Here is a 22,342-nt window from a genome sequence, read left to right on the forward strand (position 1 = left end):
CTGGAACCATTAAAAAAGGAAAAAAAAAAAAAAAAAAGCAGCAGAATGGATGAAAAAGTCCAGAAACAAATCACCAAGAGGTAAAACCAATCAGCATTAAAAAAAAAAGAAGACAAATGACATCAAAGAAAAAAAAATACAAATTATTTTGAACTGTAAAGTGCAAGTATAAAAAAGTTTTTCTACAAATTGTCTCAAGACAGCGCTTGAGGCAGGGTCAATGGTCTTTAGTAGAAAAGTGCAAGTTAAGAACAGCACAAGTACTTAAAAAAAAAAAAGAATTTGATTAAAAACAGTAACAGGATAAATCACATGACTCAGTGGATCGATTATCCGAGTCAGCTTCTCCGTAAGAAAACAGCCACCTCCGTCAGGGGCACAGGGTAGTCCTGTAGAAACGTCCCTCCATCGAACACCTGTGCGTTCTGACTGTCCTGCCATTGAAAGCCTCCATCAGGTAAATATATATCCCTCTGCACTGCCCCCTTCTCCACCACAGGTGCCACTAGGACCTGAAAATACATGTACACATATGCTGTGTGTAAGGGAAACTGCACATGCAAGACATCAGGTTATGGCTGAAGTGGCCAAAGCACGCCAAGTATATTAGCTCCACTAACTCACCTCATCTCCAATGAGGAACTGGTCATTGATGGTGAAGGTCATGGGGTCAGTGGGACTGAGCCACCACATGGGCCGATAGATGGGGTTTCCTGTCATCTGCCACTCCTCTGCATACTTTTCAATCAGTGGTACCACATCCCTCTGGTGCCTTGCTAGGTATTTCCTAGTTAGGTTTAGCACCTACGGATAACCAGTGGAATAAGAGGATAATTTTATTGTGGGTTACAGTTAAAAAAAAACAAAACAATTGGAAACAATTAGGATTATAATGACTTAATTAAAGAAACTGGCTCATAAAAGTGATCACTGCCTATTTGTTGGGCTGTATTGTCATTCAGAACCACTTAGCCTGTTATTCATCCAAATATATTTTCAAGAAATCTGGACCAACGGAGAAACTGAAACCAGGGACAAAAAAAGCGCTTTCCTAAACTAAATCATCCACCACAAGGATTTCAGTACAAGAAAAATATTGACAGTGAGGTCTGCTAAGGACATTTGTGCCATCTCTGCACCCAGACATGCAGACGGAACTCAACAGTCACCCACTGTTGACTTAGTGGGTTTTAACTCTGCCAAAGGCTCTGTTGTCTCCTTTTGCCCAAACGACTTCAGCATTCCTGGAAGGGTCACATCCTCTTCAGAGTCTCACGACAAAAACAAAACTTGACCGCCTCTATAAAAAATGTATTTTTATGACTTGGGATTAAGACCATTTGTAGGAATGAGCACTGGTTTGAGTGAATCTTTCCCTAATTGAGAAGCCAGGCATATGTGTGGCTTTGAGGTTTTGCTGCTATTCGACTCCAACCTATATGCTGCCGTGACCTGTCTGTGACCGACTGTAGTCTTTCACATTCTGGAAATAAAGGTGCAACAAATTTAAAAATACTGTAAAACGTTCATAAAAGAGTAATTTATCAAGTGCAATGCAGCAGTCTATCTCCACTAAAATATCTCCTCATCTGGGTTTATAAACTGAAGACCACGCAAGAGACCAAAATGGAAAACATTGCTGCTGTCAAATGCCTTGCTATCCAAAAGGCCTATTTTAATCTTTGTCACGCAACACAAGTCACAACTAATATATTTTGCTGCTTTAGTCCTCTCCTAGTGGAAAATTTTCATTTGATCACTCCCACCATGTCACACTTGTCAATTACTCATGGAAATCTTAATTGCCACAATAAAGTATTTTTCCAAGACTTGTCCTCAAATTCATTATCATTCCTGCTGAAGTGGCCCTTGAGAGTGAGAGTGAGAGTGAGCCATAAATCTAGAATAGAGATTGTAATTCAAACCAGATGGACTCCTAACCACAGGTGAATGAGATGAGGAAAGGCGGGAAGGGAAGGGGAAGAGAGTTTAGGGTGGGGGTTTGGGGGTGGGGGGCATTACCCTTCTTCCTCTGAAGAAGCATAAAGCGTTTTTTGTTCAGGAACCTGAGCTCTGGTACCACATTGTCAAAAGTATCAATACCTGTCATCAGAGACTTTAGGCTTTGTTTTCCTGCTGTGCACAGTGAATAGCATGTTCCTAATTTCCCACGGAGAGGGACATGGGGTTCAGTCCTGCCCCTCCTGCTGAGGAGAGAGTCAGATCTGAGTTTTGATAGATCGGGTCTCAGCAGTCCTCTAGCTCTTCTGCCAAAAGCATCGGTGGGAACTTCTCAGCCGCTGACCCTCAAAATTGAGGGGGTGGCTGCTGGGTCAATGAACCACCTTCTCTAATGTCCCTTTTTTCATCAGCAGCAGGGGGGGAGAGAGGATAATCTTGCACTCCCCTTTTAGAACATCTAATTGGCAGCATTCACACCTCACTACACTTGATCTCTCTACAGTAAATGTCACAAGTGAAAATCTGGTTAACAAGTCGGGAAAATAATGTGAACCTACTAGGTTGTCACCAATGTGGATGACACAGCTATTAATGGCAGCCAACTCAGTTTGTCGGGTGGCTACATGAGGCGACTGGTTATATACCTGGTCCTCTCCAAAGATCCAGGGTGGTGTGTGGAAGCTCATAACAGGAAGAAAGGCCTGCAATCTCCAGCCAGCGGATGAACAACTCATCATCCTGTGACCAGGTCTCCAGACAGGGAGCCCACCTGCACAGAGGCAGGGAAAAAATCACAAAGCAATTAACAGTGGGTATTGATACATTAATTTGTACATTTACAAAAAAAAACAAAGAAGAGAGAAAACACATCATGTAAGTTGCTATGTTTTCTCTATTTTGGACAATTTTTTTTTTTAAAAAAGATAAATTTATCATTTTGGATCTGATTATATTAATTAGTGGCATTTTGTTAGCCAGTGTAAGCTACAACATTATATTAGACAAATCCTTATACAACTCTCACACCTACTTCAGTAATGGATGGTGTTTATTAAATTAACAGTTTGAAATGTTTCATGATAGTCTGAATACAATTATATGAGGCCTCTTAGTTTCTCTGTGCTACTACTGACAGCTTCCATTTTTCCCCACTTCAAAGTACTTTTTTTTTCAGAGGACATCGGCTTCTGACTGGCTGTGAGGCACCATCAGAAAAATTTCGAATGTCACAAGAATACATTGTATTTTTGTGTCAGACACCAAAAACACAACTTTGCCAAAGCCACACAAATCAATGGCTGTTTTCTAGTTTTCACAAAAAGGCAAAAAAATATCATTATATGATATATCATTATATTAAAAAAAAGGGACCCATAGGCTGTGGTATTACCTACTGCATCAGGAATGAGGAAGTTGTATCCCAGCAAAGTGGTGGTGCATCAGGTTGGGAATGATAGCCTTAAGGCCCATTGGGCTCCAATCAGACTGCAGGGGGGTCATCTTCACAAAGAGGGGCTTGTGGCTCGACCTGAGATACAGAAAACCCATAATAAACATGAGTGTGCCTTACAGGGAGCAATGCCAATGTCAGTTCTTTGACAGATTACCGTGTCCCTGCAGTCATAATGGTGGAATCTCCTATCCTGGTGGCCAGGTCAGCCAGCAGGCTGATGTAAACTGTCTCCACCCAGAGACTGAGGTGGCCGAAGTGCATGCTCCTCAACAGATTCCCCTCGCCCCCTTCCAGCATGATGTACTCCATCCCTAAATGGGCCTGTAGGGCTCCTACTCTGTCCAGGAACCGCTCACTGCTCCTGGATTTGTGATGTTCAGCTTTACACAGAACTTTCCTCGCCACTGGCTCATCACAGGAATCTGGATGGAGGGACAGAGGCAACTGCATTCTAATTGGAGTTTATTTTACACTGCTATTATTTTCTCTATGGATAACTGATGTGATTATAAACCACAGTGCAACTTGCTGTTGCAATTATAGATTTCCTGGATTTGTCCATATTGCATTTGCATTCCTCTGCTTTTTATCAAACTGGGACTGATGAATAGAGAGAGCCTGCAGTGCCAGAGGAAAATATCCCCAAATCTCTGTCTGGTTTCATGTTGATTGAATAAAGTGTTCTAGTAGGTTGAGGAGAGTTCACTGGTCAGGAAAACTGCACTTAACATGAAATGAGAACATGGAGGCTTTTTAAAACTCTGTTCCCACAACAACACAAACAAAATGAAAACACATTAAACCTCAGCTACAAAAGTTCAAATGTGGAGTACACGCAGCTAAGGGGTTACAGCATGATAGTGTGTGCCTCTCACGCCTCACCAGCTGTCCCTGAGGGGCTGAAGGGAGACTGAGCCAGTAGGCCTCAGTGCCATCAATAAGGGAGGTGTGGAACTGTGTGGTGTCCACACCCAGGAAAGGGGACAGGGTGATGGAAATGTAAGAAGCTTGACAAGTGGGAGGTCCCTGGTCAGTCTCTGGACATCCCCCTTTTCCTGCTGTTGAGGTAGTCATGGTCCTGCAGAGAGACAGAAACAACAATGCTGAGCATCAATAGTTTAATGGTGCTATGAACATACTTCTTATTAAAACTGCTTTGCAGACTTTGTAGCTGTGACAATACAATATACCTCTGCCAGAACCATTTGGCATACGTTATAATCCTTTGGGATTTACATGTTAAGAGTCAAACAGAGATTTTGCATTATATAACTGTGGAACAAAACCTTCTTAAGAATATGAAGACTGGCCCCAGGATATGAAGTTGCTGGGGGAAGAAAGGGTAGATTAGATCATATTGTGTAATCTTTTTTAGAAGGTTTTTTTTTTTTTTTTTTTGGTAATCATTAATTACTTCTTCTTTTTTACCCAGAAAAAAGTAAAATACAAAGAAGATGAAATAATGAGTCAGATTCTGAGCTGTTTTTTTAAAATTATAAAAACGTTACTTCACTTATTGTCTCTGTAATGAACTTAGAAGCTAGGCAAACTTATTAATACCCCAGTCTGTTCAATGCCTGCAAGTCCTTGCACAGTAAAATGAAAACTGCAAAATAAAAGTTCGTAGTCTGACTGATAATTTATGAACACTTATAAAACTCGAGTGAGGGAGGATCATCGTTGCCAGTCACACTTCTATGCAGCCTTACACTCTGTGGACAAATTCAATTCCATAAGTTTCCATGCAGGACTGTAGGCTTAACTGGCTCTTCATAGAAGTGATGGAGGGGAACAGGGTGATGTAGCACCAACAGAACTGGTGGTTAATATCTTTGATGTACCAGAAAACTAGAGGTTCTGGATGGAGGAAACTCTTGTTCACCAAATAAAGGCATCTATCATTTATATTCTTCATATTTTCTCCTTGTCTTTCTGTCCTTTCACACCTGAACATGTAATGGGAACATTACCATTGTACATGTACATAAAGAGATGCCTGAAGATGACCTATTATGGACTGATGGACTGCCTTCTCTTTTGCTGTACAGCCCAGGTCATATTTCAGCATCGAGCTGGGATCATTTGCTCCAGTTGGCTGAGGTCCCTTCAAATCTCAACACACCCAATTCTTTGCCATCCTACAGTTACCACACTCAAAGCAACCTAATATCTATTAGTAGAGGCTCTGTTTGTCTTCTCTCAACTATATTTGTTTTGTAATGGAACATCACCAGGTGTTGACATAGATTCACTTGACTGTAGTCCAGTGGTGTTGTTTCTGGGCAGTTTGCAATAACATTCAAGGAAAGGAACTGGATGAATGTGAAACAATAATAAAAAAATTGCTGGTATTGCAATGTACAGAAAAAGATATCTTTAATAAAAGCACACTAGCTATGGACAAGTGTATCAATAAAAAGGTCAAAAATATCTGAAAACATGTGATGATGGCGTATCACATTTACAAGCTTTAAAATCACAAAGTGTGCTGAAAATATGTCCTGCATGTTTCTACATAAAGGCAAAAAGCCCTAGTCTGTATTGTTGCAACTTTTCACTGAACCCTCCCTTGTGCCCTGCCTCTAGTGCTCTGGAGATCCACTTAAGAAAACGCTTTCATCTCTATCCCTGACCAGTTGCGGGCCTCTGACCAGTGAACCCTCACCAGCTTTACTGCCTCCACGGTTAAAGAAGTGGATTATGAAAATCTGCAGCTACACTGTTGACGAAATAGATGAAAGAAGAAAGGATGATATGCATCATTCTATTGGCTGCATTAATATATACTTCAGTAGTAAAGGAAGAGAAGTGCTGAAAATAGAAGCTCCATAAAGTGGCTTCTCATTTCAGGACCTTGTATCAACAGACTACAACAACTGGTCATAATGCAAGCATGCCCCCTCTATGTAGCTATACGGTCAACACCATGTGGACACTTGTAATGTTTTTTGATGTATAATAAAATTTAAGCTAAATACAATTGGATAAAAACAGATGCCAGTTGGGATGCCAATTAGCAGATAGGGAGAGAGAAATATTTTAATTTGATTGAAGGGAGCTGTGTGGGTGGAGACCAAAATTAACATTAAAGAGGCACTTTGTAGCGTGGTAGTAAGTTAAAGAGACAGGGTTATTTTTTATTTAAAAAAAAAAATCACCTTAAACTTTAACTTAACTTGAACTTGTAAATCTTGGGTTCTGTATGTTCAAGGTGCAATTTAACCAGTGAGATTTTTGTCCTACCCAGATTGGGCCTGCCTCTGAAAAAATATTTTTACAACTGAAACTCAACTCTGTGAATTTTAGTTGTGAAAGACTTTAAAGGCTGGGAGAACACACAGCACAGTTCAGTAGCCAGTGTGTGTCTGTATCGTGTACCATATCAGAGAGGAGGGTGGTGGAATGTTCATTGAGGCTGATGCCTCCCTCCCCCAGCTGGTGTCTCTTCAGACGATTCGAGAAAGTCCTCATCTCCCTCTCCACCTTCGGCCCCGAATCCATGTTGGCGAGCAGCTTCCAGAATGGCAGCCTGCAGCGCACACAGAGGAATCACACAGGACTAGTTAAGCACAGTTTATGGCTCACTAAAGTTTCAGTCAGTGCTTACCAACCACACCAGTGCGCCACTGTTATGATAGCCAGAAATGAAGCAGAGAGAAATTTTCATCTCGTCTAATCTAAATCTAAACTGAACTAACCGCAGTGCTTTCATGTTGGGCAACTCCCTGCTGTGCTCGGAGAGCTGCTGCACTGCTTCCTGGTGAGCAGCTTTTACACTGTGGGCCACACACACAGTGTACTGCAGAGGGAGCCGCTCCATACTTGGAAGTGACTGCAGGCAGAACTGCTGTCTGCTGTCCAGCCCAAGCTGCAGGGGGATATCAGGAGAAACAAGCACTGCGACAACCTGCATTATGGGGGAAGCAGACAGGAACGGGTGCAGGTCGTTAGCTTACATTATGCTTATCCAACCAAATCTTGCCCTAGGGAGTCAAATAAACAGACATAATATAAAGTTACGGTCCAGGTCTTACATCGATGCAAAAGAATAGTCAGGTAATTCAAACAGTTAAAGAGGGTAGAGATCAGTGCAAATAAGATGGTCCATTGCAGATTCCACTTATATGACATAGTGCATGAGTATTACTGAGACCAGTATGAGTATGATGGATGGAGTGTTATGGGAGGTAGAGTGTAGCCTGTTGTCAGCTGATATTGCTCCACTCAGATGTAAGAAAAACACTCCCCAGAATGAGATATAGCAGCACACGGGTGGATGAGTTTACCCTATGACTGCTGGCAACCTCTAAGTAGGCAGGTTACACTGCAGACCAGTGAAATGAGATTCAGGTAGCCTGGAAAGTGACACTAAGAGTAAAATATAAATCTTTTTATTTGTTCATTTTCGTTTAGGCTTGCTTTGGAAAAACAAGCCCCCTGCATCTCTTATTCCCCTCTCTTAATGACAAAACCAACAAGAAGAACACTTGAAATTAAATTTGTCAATTTTATCCTCCTAAAAGCCTTCAGATAAGAGAACCTCTTTAGATTTCTCCTACTGTATGTATATACAGCCTGTCAGAGGCCATGCGCAATGATAAGAGTATGTGTAGCTGAAAATTGTGTCTGCAGATGTAGTTGCCCTGCAAGGAATGCCCTGTCCCTCTCAGGTTACCCTAACCCTCACCACTTCTCCCCTAACCTGACTCCCACCTTCTCCCTCCCAGCTTTAACAACCTTCAATTCCTCTGTGCTCTGCTCGGCTACGGTTCTATCCCAGCTAAGGCCAGCAAAAGCAAGGCCAATCTGAGCTATTAAGACAGACTCTGACCTCGTAGTGAGATTTGCAAAAGCTGCTCAAAGTAACCAAATTGGGATTTGAGATTTGTATGCAATCAATGAACAGATTAGACAGTCTGAGAAGCCTCGGCTCATTTCAGCTGCTCTCTCTAGTTTCAATGGGCTTACTGTTTTCTCATGGAAGCAGGGACCCAGAGCAGGCAGGATACTCATGTACCGGTTTATAATCAGATTAATGGTTTCAGAGATCAGTATTTAAAAGCCTTGTGAGCAGCCTTCAACCTCAGGGTAATTCCCACGTGTTTGCAATGGATAATGTCAAAGAGATACTTGTAACACCTCAGCTGCCTCTCACAAGGTATTAAGTCAACATCCACCTGTTTGTTACAAATTTATAAATGGCAGATAAAGGTAGATTTTATTTAGGAAATATTTATGATAGGGGTTATCATATCTTTATTATTTAAAACAAATGTTTTAAATAATAAAGGAGTGGAATGGATGCAATTGAAAATGTAAATTTTAATAAAGCAAGGGTGCTAAAAAAAAAGACTGCACAGTGCTATATAAAGTGGTTAGTGGAGAAAATGTTGTAGATTTATGAAAGGATGGAAGTGGAAAGCAGGCAGTGGAAACAGACACAAAAGGACTACTCCAGACACCAGGCAGCCTCGTAGACTAATGCGGAGATCAAGCTGCAAACAGTGGCTTTTACTAAAATGCATACAGGGTGGAAAGTGGAATTGAATTTGCAAGCATGACTTCTGGGGTCATATTTATTTTTTATTGGAAATGACACAGCAGAGCTTCAAGGAAATGAGGCAATCTGATCCTAAACTGCTGTACCTGTTATTCCATCTCGGATTAAATGAACATTTTTTAAAGTATGTGTTTATGAAATTTTATGCAAAGCACTTCGTGTGCACCAGTATGCCTTTTTCCTGTCAGTGAACTTCTTATTTAAAAAACAAACTTCTAATCCTTTTTGTTATGCTCTGTAAGATACAGACATGCATCACATCTGTTTGCAGATTTATTGCCATTTTAAAGAAAGTGAACAAGTCTTAAGTTACTCCCATAGTAGGGTGCCCAGGAGATAAAGGTTGGACCCTATTTTTAAAGCAACTTCTTAAAAATTCCAGGCTTCCCATAAATTTTTTTTACTAGTTCTCAAAAAGTGAAATTTTATGCCTGACAGAAAGTATCCTCTCGCCTTTAAAGCATCAGTTAATGTAAAAATGTCACAAGTTTGCTGTGCAGATTGGATTGATTTGACACACATTCCTCAGTTTTGTAGCTGTTGAGCAAAAATACAAAAAAATAAAAAAAAAACATTAGATATATGTGTACATACATGGATGATCTCACATGTGAAACTGCAACCTTCCAAGAAAAACAATACAAGCAGAGGTGACCCTGTGCACCTTCACCGGGATCAGTAAGGTCTCAGTGTGGTTGGTGTCTGAGCTCTTGGAGGGTGGCTGGTCTGAAGGAAAATGCTACTGTCTGACTCCCTGCTGCTGCAGACCAGATGAACTGCACTCCTTTACCTGTCATATTTCTACCCTATTTTATGACAACTGTGCAAAAACTGTGCATTCAAACACTAACTCTGTGTGTGTGTGTTTGAGTTTGTGTGTGTTAGGAATGCACTTCTTTAACAATGGAAATTTAGTTTCTGTGCCCGACCTCAAGAAACTGATGGCCACAAAACTGGGATATTGCCATGGTAGTAAATTTCCAATCCCACTTATTGAAGAAATAATGAAACACTAAAGAGACTCTCTCTGCTCGACTCCTATCATCAATCAGTTTTATTGTTCCAAGGGTGAGACACTGTGTTCTGTACAAACATTGCAAATGTGTCCTTTTCACTACCAACAGATTAGATTAGACAAACCCCCAAAAGCTAGTGATAGCTGATGTAATACATTTTGTTTGGCTTCAGTGTTGAAGTTAGCAAACTGTTTAACTCATATTAGGAAATTCTCACTTAAACAAAAAGTTCCTAAAGTTCAGGATTAAAGAAAGGAAGGGGAGCTGACCTGAGCAGCCAGAGACCAGTTACGTGTCTATGTGAAGAAGGTTGATACTGTAACTACACAAGAGTACAGAAGATGTTGCGTTAACACTCCATTTAAAAAGCCCTTCTTCTATCACTTGCTTCTTGCCCTTCATGGAAAGTATAGGAGGTCAACTGTGGAAAATTTTGTGGGGGTGATTTTCATTCAGTAGTTCTCTCATACAGGAGATGACAGCTTGCTTTTAACAAAGCTTCAGCTGGCTAACGGTGTCATTCTCGAAGTGTTTCACATCTTACTTGTCCGGGAGTGTCGAGGTTTCGGGGCAGCTGCCCAGGGACCTCCTGGTGACCTATTGAGCAACACAGATGAGCGTTTTGGAGCAGCTTGTCTCCCTGTGTCCTACGTTTGACATCTTGATCTTGGGTTGGTATTTAGTATTTAGTCTTTGCAACCTCAAGACAATTGGGAAAGGCCTATAAAAGACATCCCATTCACTTGTTTTGAACCCCCAAATGTGTTCATGCTTTCTTAGAACTTCTTTTCCTGTGAGTACTGGTGAACTACATTAAAAAAATGTTGATAATTATTCATTTTTCTTTGGGGAGGTTTCCTTCCTTCCTACTGGGTAATGGAAATATGTTTTTGTTTTAACTGCTCTCTCCCTTTTCAACATAAATCTCTGTTATATTAGATAAAATTGATTATCTGAAAGAATAATCTAAATCTATGATGATTGCTTGACTTTTGTCCCCTTTTCTTTGTTTGTGCTTGGCTGGTTACCTTAAAGATACCAAACAAGAAAGGAACTGGAGCAATAAAGTATCATCCCACTTTGAAATATGGAATCAGAGACAGAAGTATGGAAAAATAATCAGATTATTATGGTAAAGGAAAGAGAAGTTAATGATAAAATGAAAATAAAATGATGTAGAAGTTGTATAATATCTTAACGAGCTGTTATAAAGTGCCATGAGTCTTGTGGAAAGTATGTTCTGTGACATTCACTTCATGAAGAAAAAAAAATCTATTTAGAAACACAAGATTAATAACTGGCTGGTAGTTACAGAGTAGTTACACATACAGTATAACACATCACTTTTAAAAAAGCTAGCAGGATTGTTCCAAACCTTCAATTGGAGAAATTTTGATGAAAGCCAACCAGGCTGTCTGCTCTCAGTATAAAGTATTTGCATACATGGCCATAAAAGAATGAAGTCCTCCATTTTTGATGACAGAAATGCTGGCTAATAATTCACTAATCATTTGTGTGCCAGCATCCCAAACTAATCGTCTAACACTAGCATTCAAATTCATAAATCATACCCGTGTTTGGATGAATTAATTAGACACACATTGGACATAAATAGTGATTTTTGCTTACAAATGAATGTGTTTCACATAATCATTTTAGCAAACTAGCCTCTTATGTTTCCTTTACTGCTAAAGATCTCATTAAATTGCATATGAGATCATTTTATTTATTTTAGGACACAAATAAAGAGACATAGTTTCCTGTTACTTCTACCTCTCTCCAGTATTGCAGTAAGCCGAGAGGCAGTACATGATAACTGTCTTTTCGAACACGTGCAGTATTTACACGTCAAGCCATGGGACATCTAGTTGAGGAAAAGTACGACTAAGCTGTAGGAGATCGTCTACTTAATATTCCATTGTTTTGTTTTTGATGCAGGATGTCACTTTAGCAATAGCTAATCTGTTGTTACTAGTCCAGTTGTTTTTGAATGGATAAAGACAGGTGGGGCTGTGATAAGTTCCTCAAGTTGAAAACACTCTCATATGTCACTCAGCTGCATGGTGGCATGCTGTATCTCTTTCATCCAGTTTCTCCGCCTCTTTTTTACTTTGCTACTCTTTGCCTCGCTTCTTGATTCTCTGCTTAATATCAACAATTACTGTACAGTGTGCTAGCTTTACTTTGCTGTCTTGCGCTACATTTCAGTCTATCTGTCATGCTCTTTAACAATCCCCAGGAGTCCTATTAAGTTAGCAATGTCAGCCACAGCTCCATTCTGCCCACCATACTTATAATGTTCTCCTTTGACTAACTAGAGATAGTGTAGACAGGTCTCATGCAAAGGCCAGTGGGTTCAAACAGCCGTGAAGCCTAATATTACATTAAAACTGCAGTTCGTTTGTTCCTCCAAAGCAGATTCAGGAAGGCAGCTCAGATGAAAGTGTTGTCAGTCCATTAATAACAAATAATATTAAACAAAAAGGAAAGGCGTATGGTGGTTGTTTTACTTTTTTTATTACCATTGGAGTACTGCCTTCACCGAATCTGCTTTTTGAAGAAACAAACACACTAGAGTTCCTTTTTTCACCCCAAAATCATATTCAGCGCTAGTGATGCATAGCAGTTCTTCTTTACAGTACATTAGCCATCAGAGTAAGTCCAAAAATGGTGCAGCCCATATCACTGCACTGTAAATGCATTGTGAACGTGTTTACAAGTGCATAGGGTACTGTGCACTTGCAGCTAACTTGTCTTGCTGAGAGCAGCACTGGTCCAACCATGGTTTGCTGTGGACAGCTGGATTTAAGGGCAACTTATCCTAAGAAGAAACTTTTAGTACTGGTGAAAAGCCACATATGCTAATAAAGAGTGAATAAGTTTTATATTATGTGACTTCTTTATATTTCTAGACAATCTGTAAAGTAATTTTTTCATGCTGCGTTCATTTAGATTTGATTGATTTACATGAAAGCTGAATAAACATTTCAATGCACCCCCCCACCCAAAAAAAGAAAGAAAGGAACAAATCACTTTTTCCTGATTAAACTTTCACATAGTTGCATAACCTCACAAATACCCATAATGATATCCACACATGAATGTGGATTTTCTTCTCCATAAAAACTGCTGTAATTGTTTCCTGTCCCACTACTATTAGCCATAACTCTAAAACAGTTATGATCCCCACACATCATAATATTTATAGCTGATTTTTCAATGGTTTTTATTTACAATACATTTTTAATTCAGTTCTGGCTTATTTTAATCATTTAGTTCTAGTTTTTTCTTATTTTTTTAAGTTTATGGGAGGTATTAGTCAATGGTATGAACTTACACAATGGAATGCACATGACAATACAGACACAATACTGTGAAGGCAGTTAATTCAAAGTTATGACATAATCCCAAAGCCTTTGTTGCTATTGTTATTTTAGTATTTTTTTTTTGTCAATATGACAAACTTTTACACTTAGTTTTACTTTCGTCAAATGTTTATCTTTTAGTTTTATTATAATTAACTGGAATGGATTTTCTTTTTTTTTTGCACTTTTAGTTTGGTTTTGGTTCACTATGATAACCTTGAGTGTAGCCACAATCACACTGCATTTTAATCTGCCATAGCTCACGTGATTCTTTCGTCTGAGCTGCTGCGCAGACGAGGAGGCTAAATGCAGCTGATGAAGACCGATAACCTGATGTTTCTGGATGAGGATAAAGTGTTGTTATTTTGCCTAGTGCAGCTTATATAGAATAACATTAATTATTTATTCAAATTAACATGCCAATATGATGCATATGATGTGTGATGTGTGTTACAAATAAGAAAGACTGCAAATTAAGGCAAGTGACTAATACAGCATGCAAACTACTGTGACTCTACCACACTGGAATTACTCCATAACTGGATATAAACTGCATTCCTCTCCTTTCTGTGTGGAGTTTGCCTGTTCTTGTCATACCTGCATGGATTCTCTTTGGTACCCTGGCTTCCTCCCACAGTCCAAAGACATGCAAGTTGGGTTGGCTGGTAAGTCTAAATTGGGCATAAGTGTGAATGTGAATGAGTGTGTGTCTCTCTGTGTTAGCCCTGTGACTATCTTTTGATCTGTCCAGGGAGTACCCCACATCTTGCCCTAAGACAGCTGGGATAGGTTCCAGCCCCCAGTGACCCTGAATTCTATAAATGAAAGAAAATGGATAGATGGATTGGATGGATGGATGGACTGGGGTTTGATATGTGTAGTGGTCTGAGGAGGTGGCTATTTGCTGTCAGTTCTAATGCTAAAACACACTGCATCACTGGACTGCCTCTGAAGCTCTATCTAAGCTCTATCTTGCAAAGGTGCATGCTAATTCACAAATTTACCAAGTTTTAGCAAGTGAGGAAAGCCTCTTTGTTGCAGTTTAATCAAATGTAACATTTCTATTTGCAGCGTTAGTGATGCAATATGGAGTACGCTACAAAAATAACTTTTCTTGGGTGAATGGACTGAAAGGGTGTCAGTTTACCACACGGGCATCAGAGAGATTATATTGTTTGCAAATAAGGCAAACATGTGAAAGTTAGATTCTTGTGATCTGTAGGATGGATGTCCAGTATCTGAAGGCAACCTAAAATCAAAGCGTTGGAATGTTTGGAATATATCCAACCTATAAGAAACAGCAGGAAAGCAGCCAAGTGCGACTTTTAATATGTCTTTGACCATGGAAAAATATTTTCTCTGGGGCCTAATGTGCACATTATGCAAATCCTGGACCAAACAAAGACATCCTTGAACTTTAAAGCAGGATATCATGTTAAATATACCTTTAATGCTCCAACAGGCATCATTGTCATTGCTGAGCATCAGTTTGCTATGTTTGGGGCTATGTATCTGTGAGTGGTTACTTGGCAACAGATAAACAGTTGATCTCACTGGGATCTCATGTCATCTTTGACTGTGTGTGTGTGTGTGTGTGTGTGTGTGTGTGTGTGTGTGTGTGTGTGTGTGTGTGTGTGTGTGTGTGTGTGTGTGCTCTGTGCAAAGCCAAAAAGAGAAACAAAGGGTTACAGGGGTCCAGATAATTACTGGCATCCTTTCAGAAGGTGGAAAAGGGATTTAAGTCATGTGACTCTGGCAAAGCCTGTCACTGTTACATAACATACCAAAATGTGTAAGTGTGTATATGTGGATACATGTGGTTCCATCAGTATGCGAATGAATGTGAGTGAAGCTAGTGCTAACAATCAGTGAGGTCATTATAGATGATTGTTTGGATCCTCTCATCCAGTGATGTCACACCCTTCCCTGTGACAGGTTAGCACTTGAATTTTGTATTTACTCACCCCCCCCCCCCCCCCCCCCCCCCCCCCCCCCCCCCCCCCCCCCCCCCCCCCCCCCCCCCCCCCCCCCCCCCCCCCCCCCCCCCCCCCCCCCCCCCCCCCCCCCCCCCCCCAAAAGCATTGGAACAGTGAGGCCAATTCCTTTATTTTGCTGGAGACTGAAAACATTGGGTTTGATAAAATAAATAAATAAAAATAAATCAATATGAGACAAAAGACTGACATCTCAGCTTTTATTTCCAGGTGTTTCCATCACTTCAGAAGATAGTACCTTTTGTCTGAAGACTGTGCATTAATAGTTAGAGGAGTAACCAATATGAAAACCAGAGATCTGTCTATGGGTGAAGAACAAGCAATTGTGAAGCTGAGAGAAGATGGAAAATCAATCAGAGCCATTGCACAAACATTAGCCATAGCCAGTACAACTGTTTGGAATGTCCCGAAGAAGAAAGTCATCATTGGTTGTACTAAGTAACAGATGTCAAACAGGTAGACCAAGGAAAACAACAGCAGGTGATGACAGAAACATTGTAAGTGCTGTACAGAAAGACCCTAAAACAACTGTTTTACATCAGCAACAGCCTTCAGAGGGCAGGAGTGAAGGTACCTGAATCTAATGTTTGCTGAAGGCTTTATGAACAAAAGTACAGAGGATTCACCAGAAGATGCAAACCACTAATTAAAAAGAAGATTTGGAAGGCCAGAAGAAGTACAGGGACAGACCTCAGAGATTCTGGGACAAAGTTTTATACACTGATGAGACAGATTAACCTTTATTAAGGTGATGAAAAGGCTAAAGTCTGGAGAAATAAAGGATCTGCTCATGATCCCAAACATACAAGCTCATCTATGAAACACAGTGGAGGTAATGTCATGGCTTGGGGTTGAGTGGCTTCTTCTTGGAAGGGCTCATTAATCTTCATTAATGATGCCACCCATGATGGCAGCAGTACAATGAACTCTGAAGTCTACAGAAACATTTTGTCTGTCAATTTACAGAAAGATGCAAACAAACTGATTGGGAGATCTTTCATCATGCAGAAATATAATGACCCAAAACACACTGCCAAAACTACAAAGGAGTCCATCAGAGGCAGGAAGTGGGAGGTTTTAGACTGGCCTATTCAATCTTCAGACTTAAACCTTATAGAGCATTTTACCTGCTAAAGAGGAGACTGAAGGGAGTCACTCCCCAAAACAAATAACAACTCAAAGAGGCTGCAGTGAAAGCTTGGAAAAGCATCACAAAAGAAGAATACAAAAGTTTAGTGATGTCGGGGGTCACAGGCTTGATGCATTTACTGCAAGCAAAGGATTTGCAACTAAATATGAAGTTTTATTCACTTTAATCTTTTTTAAGCTTATCTGTTCCAATACTTTTGCTCATAAGAAAAATAGGTTCAGACAAAAGGTGCTATCTTCTGACTTGCATATCAGATCCAGATGTAAACACCTGAGAAGCTGAGATGTTGATCTTTTGTTTCATATTCATCTTTTAGAGTGCAAATACAAACCCAGACATTTACAGAATTTAAACATATTCGCTTTACATGTGATGCCTACATGTAGAAATGAGAATGTGCAAAGTTGTTTCAACCAATGTCAGTCTGCTGATAATAATAATAATAATGATCTAATTTTGGCATCAAAATCTAACAGGAACAAAGATTAGTTAGTTTAAGCAGTAGCTCAGAAACCAAACACCACATAAAGACAAGTTGAGAGTCCATAGTCCATGAGATTTGTGCTAAACACACATACACACTCACGCCACACACGTTCCTCATCAGTCATATTAACCATTCACATCCGCTAGCAGCCCCTGCCTCCCCCACTTGCCCCCAGGATAAAATCTAACACCCCCAAAATAACCTGGTGAGTTATAAGAGTCAGCAGGGCCTCCATCCAAACTGCTCTTTTAATAGAAACAAAAGACAATTACTCTGGTATTCCTAAGAGTTAATTTAAGACGCTATAGGTGGCTTTATTGCCTTTGTAGTCTAATCTCTAAATTAATAAACTGACATGCCACAGACAGCATCATCTTACACTATATTTGTGGGGTAGCAAGCTTATCCAATAAGTTGTGTTTTTTTAACAGATGCTGCTCCAGGACCATTTTTCTCAGCTCAAACATAAACATTTAAAGAGGACAGGAAAACACAGCAACATCCACAGGGCTTCCCTTGTGCCCTGGGATTTGCACCACACATGGTATACCTGCTCATGTGGAGTTAGATTTCAAAAGTCCTTGTTCTAACCCTGCATCAATAGCAAGTGTGGTAAACTGCCAATCCCATGCTGAAAATATCTTTCTTGTTGTAAAAGCATAGGTGCAGAGAAGATTTATAGTAAATCCCAACAGCGACCTCTTACCCGATGAGCCAAGGAAATAGCGTTCTAGGGCAGAGCCGAACCCAGAGGGATTGTCCTTCAGATCACTGACGATGAAGGGCTGCATTGTGGTGTTCTGATCATTAATCGGCCAAGTCTGACCCCGAACACTGGCACCCCCATACCAGGATATGTTGGTCATGGAGAAGCAGTCCTGAAAAAAGACAGTTGTGTGCAGATATGCATGCAGTCGCACATAGAACCAAAAAAAGCCAGAATGCAACTTTTACATTCAAGAAGACATTGAAATATAAAACAGTAATTAGCTAATTAAATTAACTTTATAAACACCAAGCATTTAAAAAGCCATACATTAACAAAATAGGAGCAGAATTAAGAATGAAATGGATTAAGTTTATGAAGCTTCTCTTGTTTTTAACACACTGAAGCAAACTTCTAAACTAACACCAACATTTTATGAATATTTGACAAAATAACAAGAAAAAAAATTGAGAACAGAACAGAAAGCCTTAAATGCATTAAAGCAGCAACTTTATATAACTAATTATTTAAGAGCATGTAAATGTTTTAGGAGACTTAAGTCCATAATGAATGCAGTTTCTGTTTTTAAAGTTTGATTTTACTTTAAGTAATTGCAAATGTTATAACATAATAGTTAATATTTGCTATTCAGTATTGATTAAGGTTACATATGTTACATCAGTACAAAAATGCATGCTGGTGTGATGGCTGATAAATGATCTGTCTTAGAAAGTGTTGCATGGGGGGAGGGGGGGGTGGGGGTGGGGGGGTGAGAGTTTTTTTTTTTTTTTTTAATGAATGCTTCCCTTCTGTCTTCTAGAGACAAATGTGCAGACCTTAAATTCAGTTTTTCATGTCAGCAAATCTGGGCTCTGTTAAGCAGTTTCAAAACTCGTGCCAAGTAGTCACCTGAGAGGCCCTGGGCAGGATTTTTGGAAATTATGAAAATAAAGGCAACTTTGGTTTAGAAGATTTTCTTTGAGCAGTCGCACCACATGACAGGGAGTTATGTCGAGGAATGTTCCAGTGGGGACAGATTAACCTCCACAAACTTTGCAACAGGGGGAAAGTACAGTAAGTACTTTGTAGTTAAAAAATAAATTATAAATGCAGATTGAACACAAAGCGTATTCAACTCAGTGTACCTAATTCAAGAGCTTTAAAAAGGGAAAGGGAAGAAGCATAACATGCCACCTGTGGTGCTGTGAAAAAGTGTTTGCCCCCATCCTCATTTCTGTTCTTAGATCATCAAACTAATTGCAATATTAAACAAAGATAACATGAGTAAATACAAAATGCAGTTTTTGAATGATGACTTCATTTATGAAGGAAAAAAAAAAAAGCTATCCAAACTTACCTGGCCCTGTGTTAAATCATGAATTAACAGAGGTTAACCTCATTTTTTTGGAATGCTGATTTCAGTTTCACTAGCCACATTCAGGCCTGATTACCTGCCAGACCCATTGAATAATAATAAAAAAAAACTTAAATCTAACAAAAAAACACATCATGCAAAATCATTTCTGAGGATTTAAGATTTAGAACTTCCTGGGAGTGGCTGCCTAACAAAATTACTCCAAGAGTGCACTGACAACTCATGCAGGAGCTCACAAAAGAAACCAGAACAACATCTAAAAAACTGCAGGCCTCACGTGTTGTATAAGCGCTTTGAGTGCTCTGACTGAATAGAAAAGCGCTTTATAAGAACTAGTCCATTTACTTGTCCCAGTTAAGGTCAGAGTTCCTGATTCAACAATAAGAGAGAGACTGGATAAAAATGGCATCCATGGGAGCGTTCCAAGCCGAAAACCACTGCTGACCAAAAAGAACATAAAGCTCATCTCACATTTGCCACAAAACGTCTTGATGAGCCACAAGACTTTTGTTAAAATATTCTGTGGAGTGACGAGACAAAAGTTTAACTTTTTGGAAAGCTTCAGTCCCGTTGTATCTGCCTTAAAACTAGCACAGCATTTCATAATATCACTATACCAACAGTCAGACATAGTGGTGGTAGTATTATGGTCTGGGACTGCTTTGTTGCTTCAGGATCTGACGACTTGCTGTAATTGAAGGAACCATGAATTCTGCGCTCTACTAGAAAATCCCAGAGGAGAATGTCCGACAATCAGTTCATACCCTGAAGCTCAAACACACTTGGGTTATGCAGCAGGACAATGATCCAAAAAACACCAGCAAATCTGCCTCTGAGTGGCTCAAAAAAACCTCAAAACAAAATGAAGGTTTTGGAGTGGCCTAGTCAAAGTCTGGACTTAAATCAGATTGAGGTGCTTTGGCATGACCTTAAACTGGCTGTTTATGCCCAGAATCCCTCCAGTGTAGCTGAATTAAAATAATTCTGCAAAGAAATTCCTTCACAGTGAAAGACTCGCTGCCCATTATTCCAGATGCTTGCTTGCAGTTCTTGCTGCCAAGGGTGGCACAACCAGTTATTAGGTTTAAGGGCCAAATACTTTTTCACATAGGGCCAGGTAAATTTGGATAGATTTTTCCCTTAATAAATGAAAATATCATTTAAAAACTGCATCATATATTTGCTTGGGTTATCTTTGTGCAATATTAAAACCTGCTTGATGATCTGAAAGAAGTAAATGTGAAAAATATGCAAAAAAAAAAAATCAGAAAGGGGGCAAATACTTTTTCACAGCACTCTATGTGCACGAGAATATTTAATGCAATTTAACACAATTTCGTGGCTATACACTTGAGATCAAGATAACACATCCAGCTAAATTAAGAATAAGTACACATAAACTGCAGTGAATGTCAGAATTAATCAAGAAAAAATGATGGAATTAAACACAAATCCCATAAAGAGAAAAAATAACAACAAAATAGGCGTTTAAGGCGCTCGGTTTGCTGTTTAAAGGATAATTCCACCACTTTAAATATATCTACTAGTTTTTGTCTCTTCTGCGTTAAGACTTTTTATGAACAGTAAGTGAAATCAAATATTTTTTCGTAGATCACCAATATAAAAAAATAATAACAATCATAAAAACTGTGATCTACAAAATGTGTTGCCTTACGTTACAGTAATAAGGGGCCTACTTGTAAATTTTACAGTTTCACGAAATGGGATATCAGCAAAACCAGCGCACTATCATTTTCCTTTAACGCAAACTACAAATGGGGACATGGATGTTCCTAGCCTGAAAAAAGCGTAAAACTACTTTTGCACTCCATATTTTGCGGTACCGTATGTATTTCGTGTGCAAATTGAGAGAAACCCTACCTTCAGCTCCACATGACAGTGTACCGGCGCCCAAGTCATGCTGTAACACTCCGTCTCCCTATCCTCTTTCACTTCAAGCGAGATCTTCACCTCAGCCACCGAGTCCCACGTGTAGCAGAACTCAGTTTTATTAAGCCAGCACAGGTTCCTCACGAAGGGAATCTCTATGTCGGGATTCCCCACGTTCCCGACGTCAATTTCCACGTAGGTCTTATCCTCAGTCAGGGTCTGTATGACCAGCGAGTGGGTTTTTCTCTCCCAAATCAGTCCACTGAAAGTCCCCCGAAGGATCCAGTTTTTGTTTGGCTGGTCCACCACTTGCCAGTATATGATCCCGATGGTCATTACGAAGAAAACGGCCACCCCGAGACAGGCTATAGCTCCTTTCCAGGTCTCGTTCATCTCCTTCAATCCCGTATCCCATGTTACTTCTGGGATGGGGCTAGGGTTCCTATTTCGAGCGTGGGGCATGTTGTTTTTTGAGATCAGCAAAGAGTCAAACAGAAAAAATGCTGCAGAAACCTCTGAGCGTCAAAAACATCTGGTGCTTCATCATGTCATGGTGTTTTCAGTGAGGCTACAGTGTGAACCAGTCTACTCTTTATCATTACACCGTTTACACTGCTGTTTGGGGTTTTTGCGCAATTGTGCCAGCAACAGAGACCTGTCATGTGAAAAAAGCTGTGAGAAACAAAAGCCCAGCGCAAAAATAAAACGGTATGAATGAGGAACTGACTTACCACATACTGCTGATGTTTTAGAAGAGCTGAATTTGTAAAGTGCATTGGCTGCAGTGAGCTCTTAGGCAGCCTCAAACCGGGTTTGGCAGCAATGCCTACGAATAGCTCCTAAGACGCTGTCTTGCTTGCCCTGCACTTTCTGACGTAACGCCGGGTTGTTTCTTTAGAGGAAAGGTAGAGAGGGGGAAATAGGGGATCAAGGGGGTTTGGCAGAGTCTTGGAGGTGCCCGCCGGGGTGAGGAGGCCACGGGCAGCCTGTAAGGAAGGGAGGGACCCCCATGCGTGCTCGCAGACTCTCGCAGCTCTCCATGCGTAAAGACTGGGCACACTTGTCATCTGCTGGTTTGGTAGACGGCGAGGAACGTCTATTGGAAATGGCAAGGTCGGGGAACATACCATGCCTGATCCAAATTAGATCCTTGGATGTTTTAATGAAAAGCAAAGGGTGATGTCCAGGACTAATATTGAAATTATGAATGATCTAAGTGAAACAGGGAAGACCAATGATGTCTTCAAGCTGTACGTTTGTTTTTGCTGTTTTTTTTTCTTTCCTCTTTTGTGTATGTGTGTATCCGTGGGGGTATCTCTGGGCTTATTAATCCACAAATTCTGCAGAGATTTGGAACTTTTTTTTTGTCAGATTTGCTGGTTAC

General features: G+C 40.1%; 1 protein-coding gene across 1 annotated transcript; it reads right to left on the minus strand.

Annotated features, from left to right (window-relative positions):
* Positions 1-221: 221 nt before the first annotated feature.
* On the minus strand, positions 222-21,922 carry LOC115782253 (SITS-binding protein). The gene is given in 20 exon segments (XM_030732342.1): positions 222-512; positions 625-804; positions 2,607-2,663; positions 2,665-2,700; positions 2,702-2,731; positions 3,357-3,392; positions 3,394-3,490; positions 3,570-3,637; positions 3,639-3,685; positions 3,688-3,765; positions 3,768-3,837; positions 4,298-4,416; positions 4,419-4,454; positions 4,457-4,493; positions 6,794-6,944; positions 7,114-7,312; positions 8,546-8,554; positions 17,694-17,865; positions 20,950-21,613; positions 21,690-21,922. Coding segments are annotated over 19 exon segments (2,067 nt in total). The 5' UTR covers positions 21,421-21,613; positions 21,690-21,922; the 3' UTR covers positions 222-338.
* Positions 21,923-22,342: the final 420 nt, after the last annotated feature.

Source organism: Archocentrus centrarchus, chromosome 6 (assembly GCF_007364275.1).
Source record: "Archocentrus centrarchus isolate MPI-CPG fArcCen1 chromosome 6, fArcCen1, whole genome shotgun sequence".
Lineage (NCBI taxonomy): Eukaryota > Metazoa > Chordata > Actinopteri > Cichliformes > Cichlidae > Archocentrus > Archocentrus centrarchus.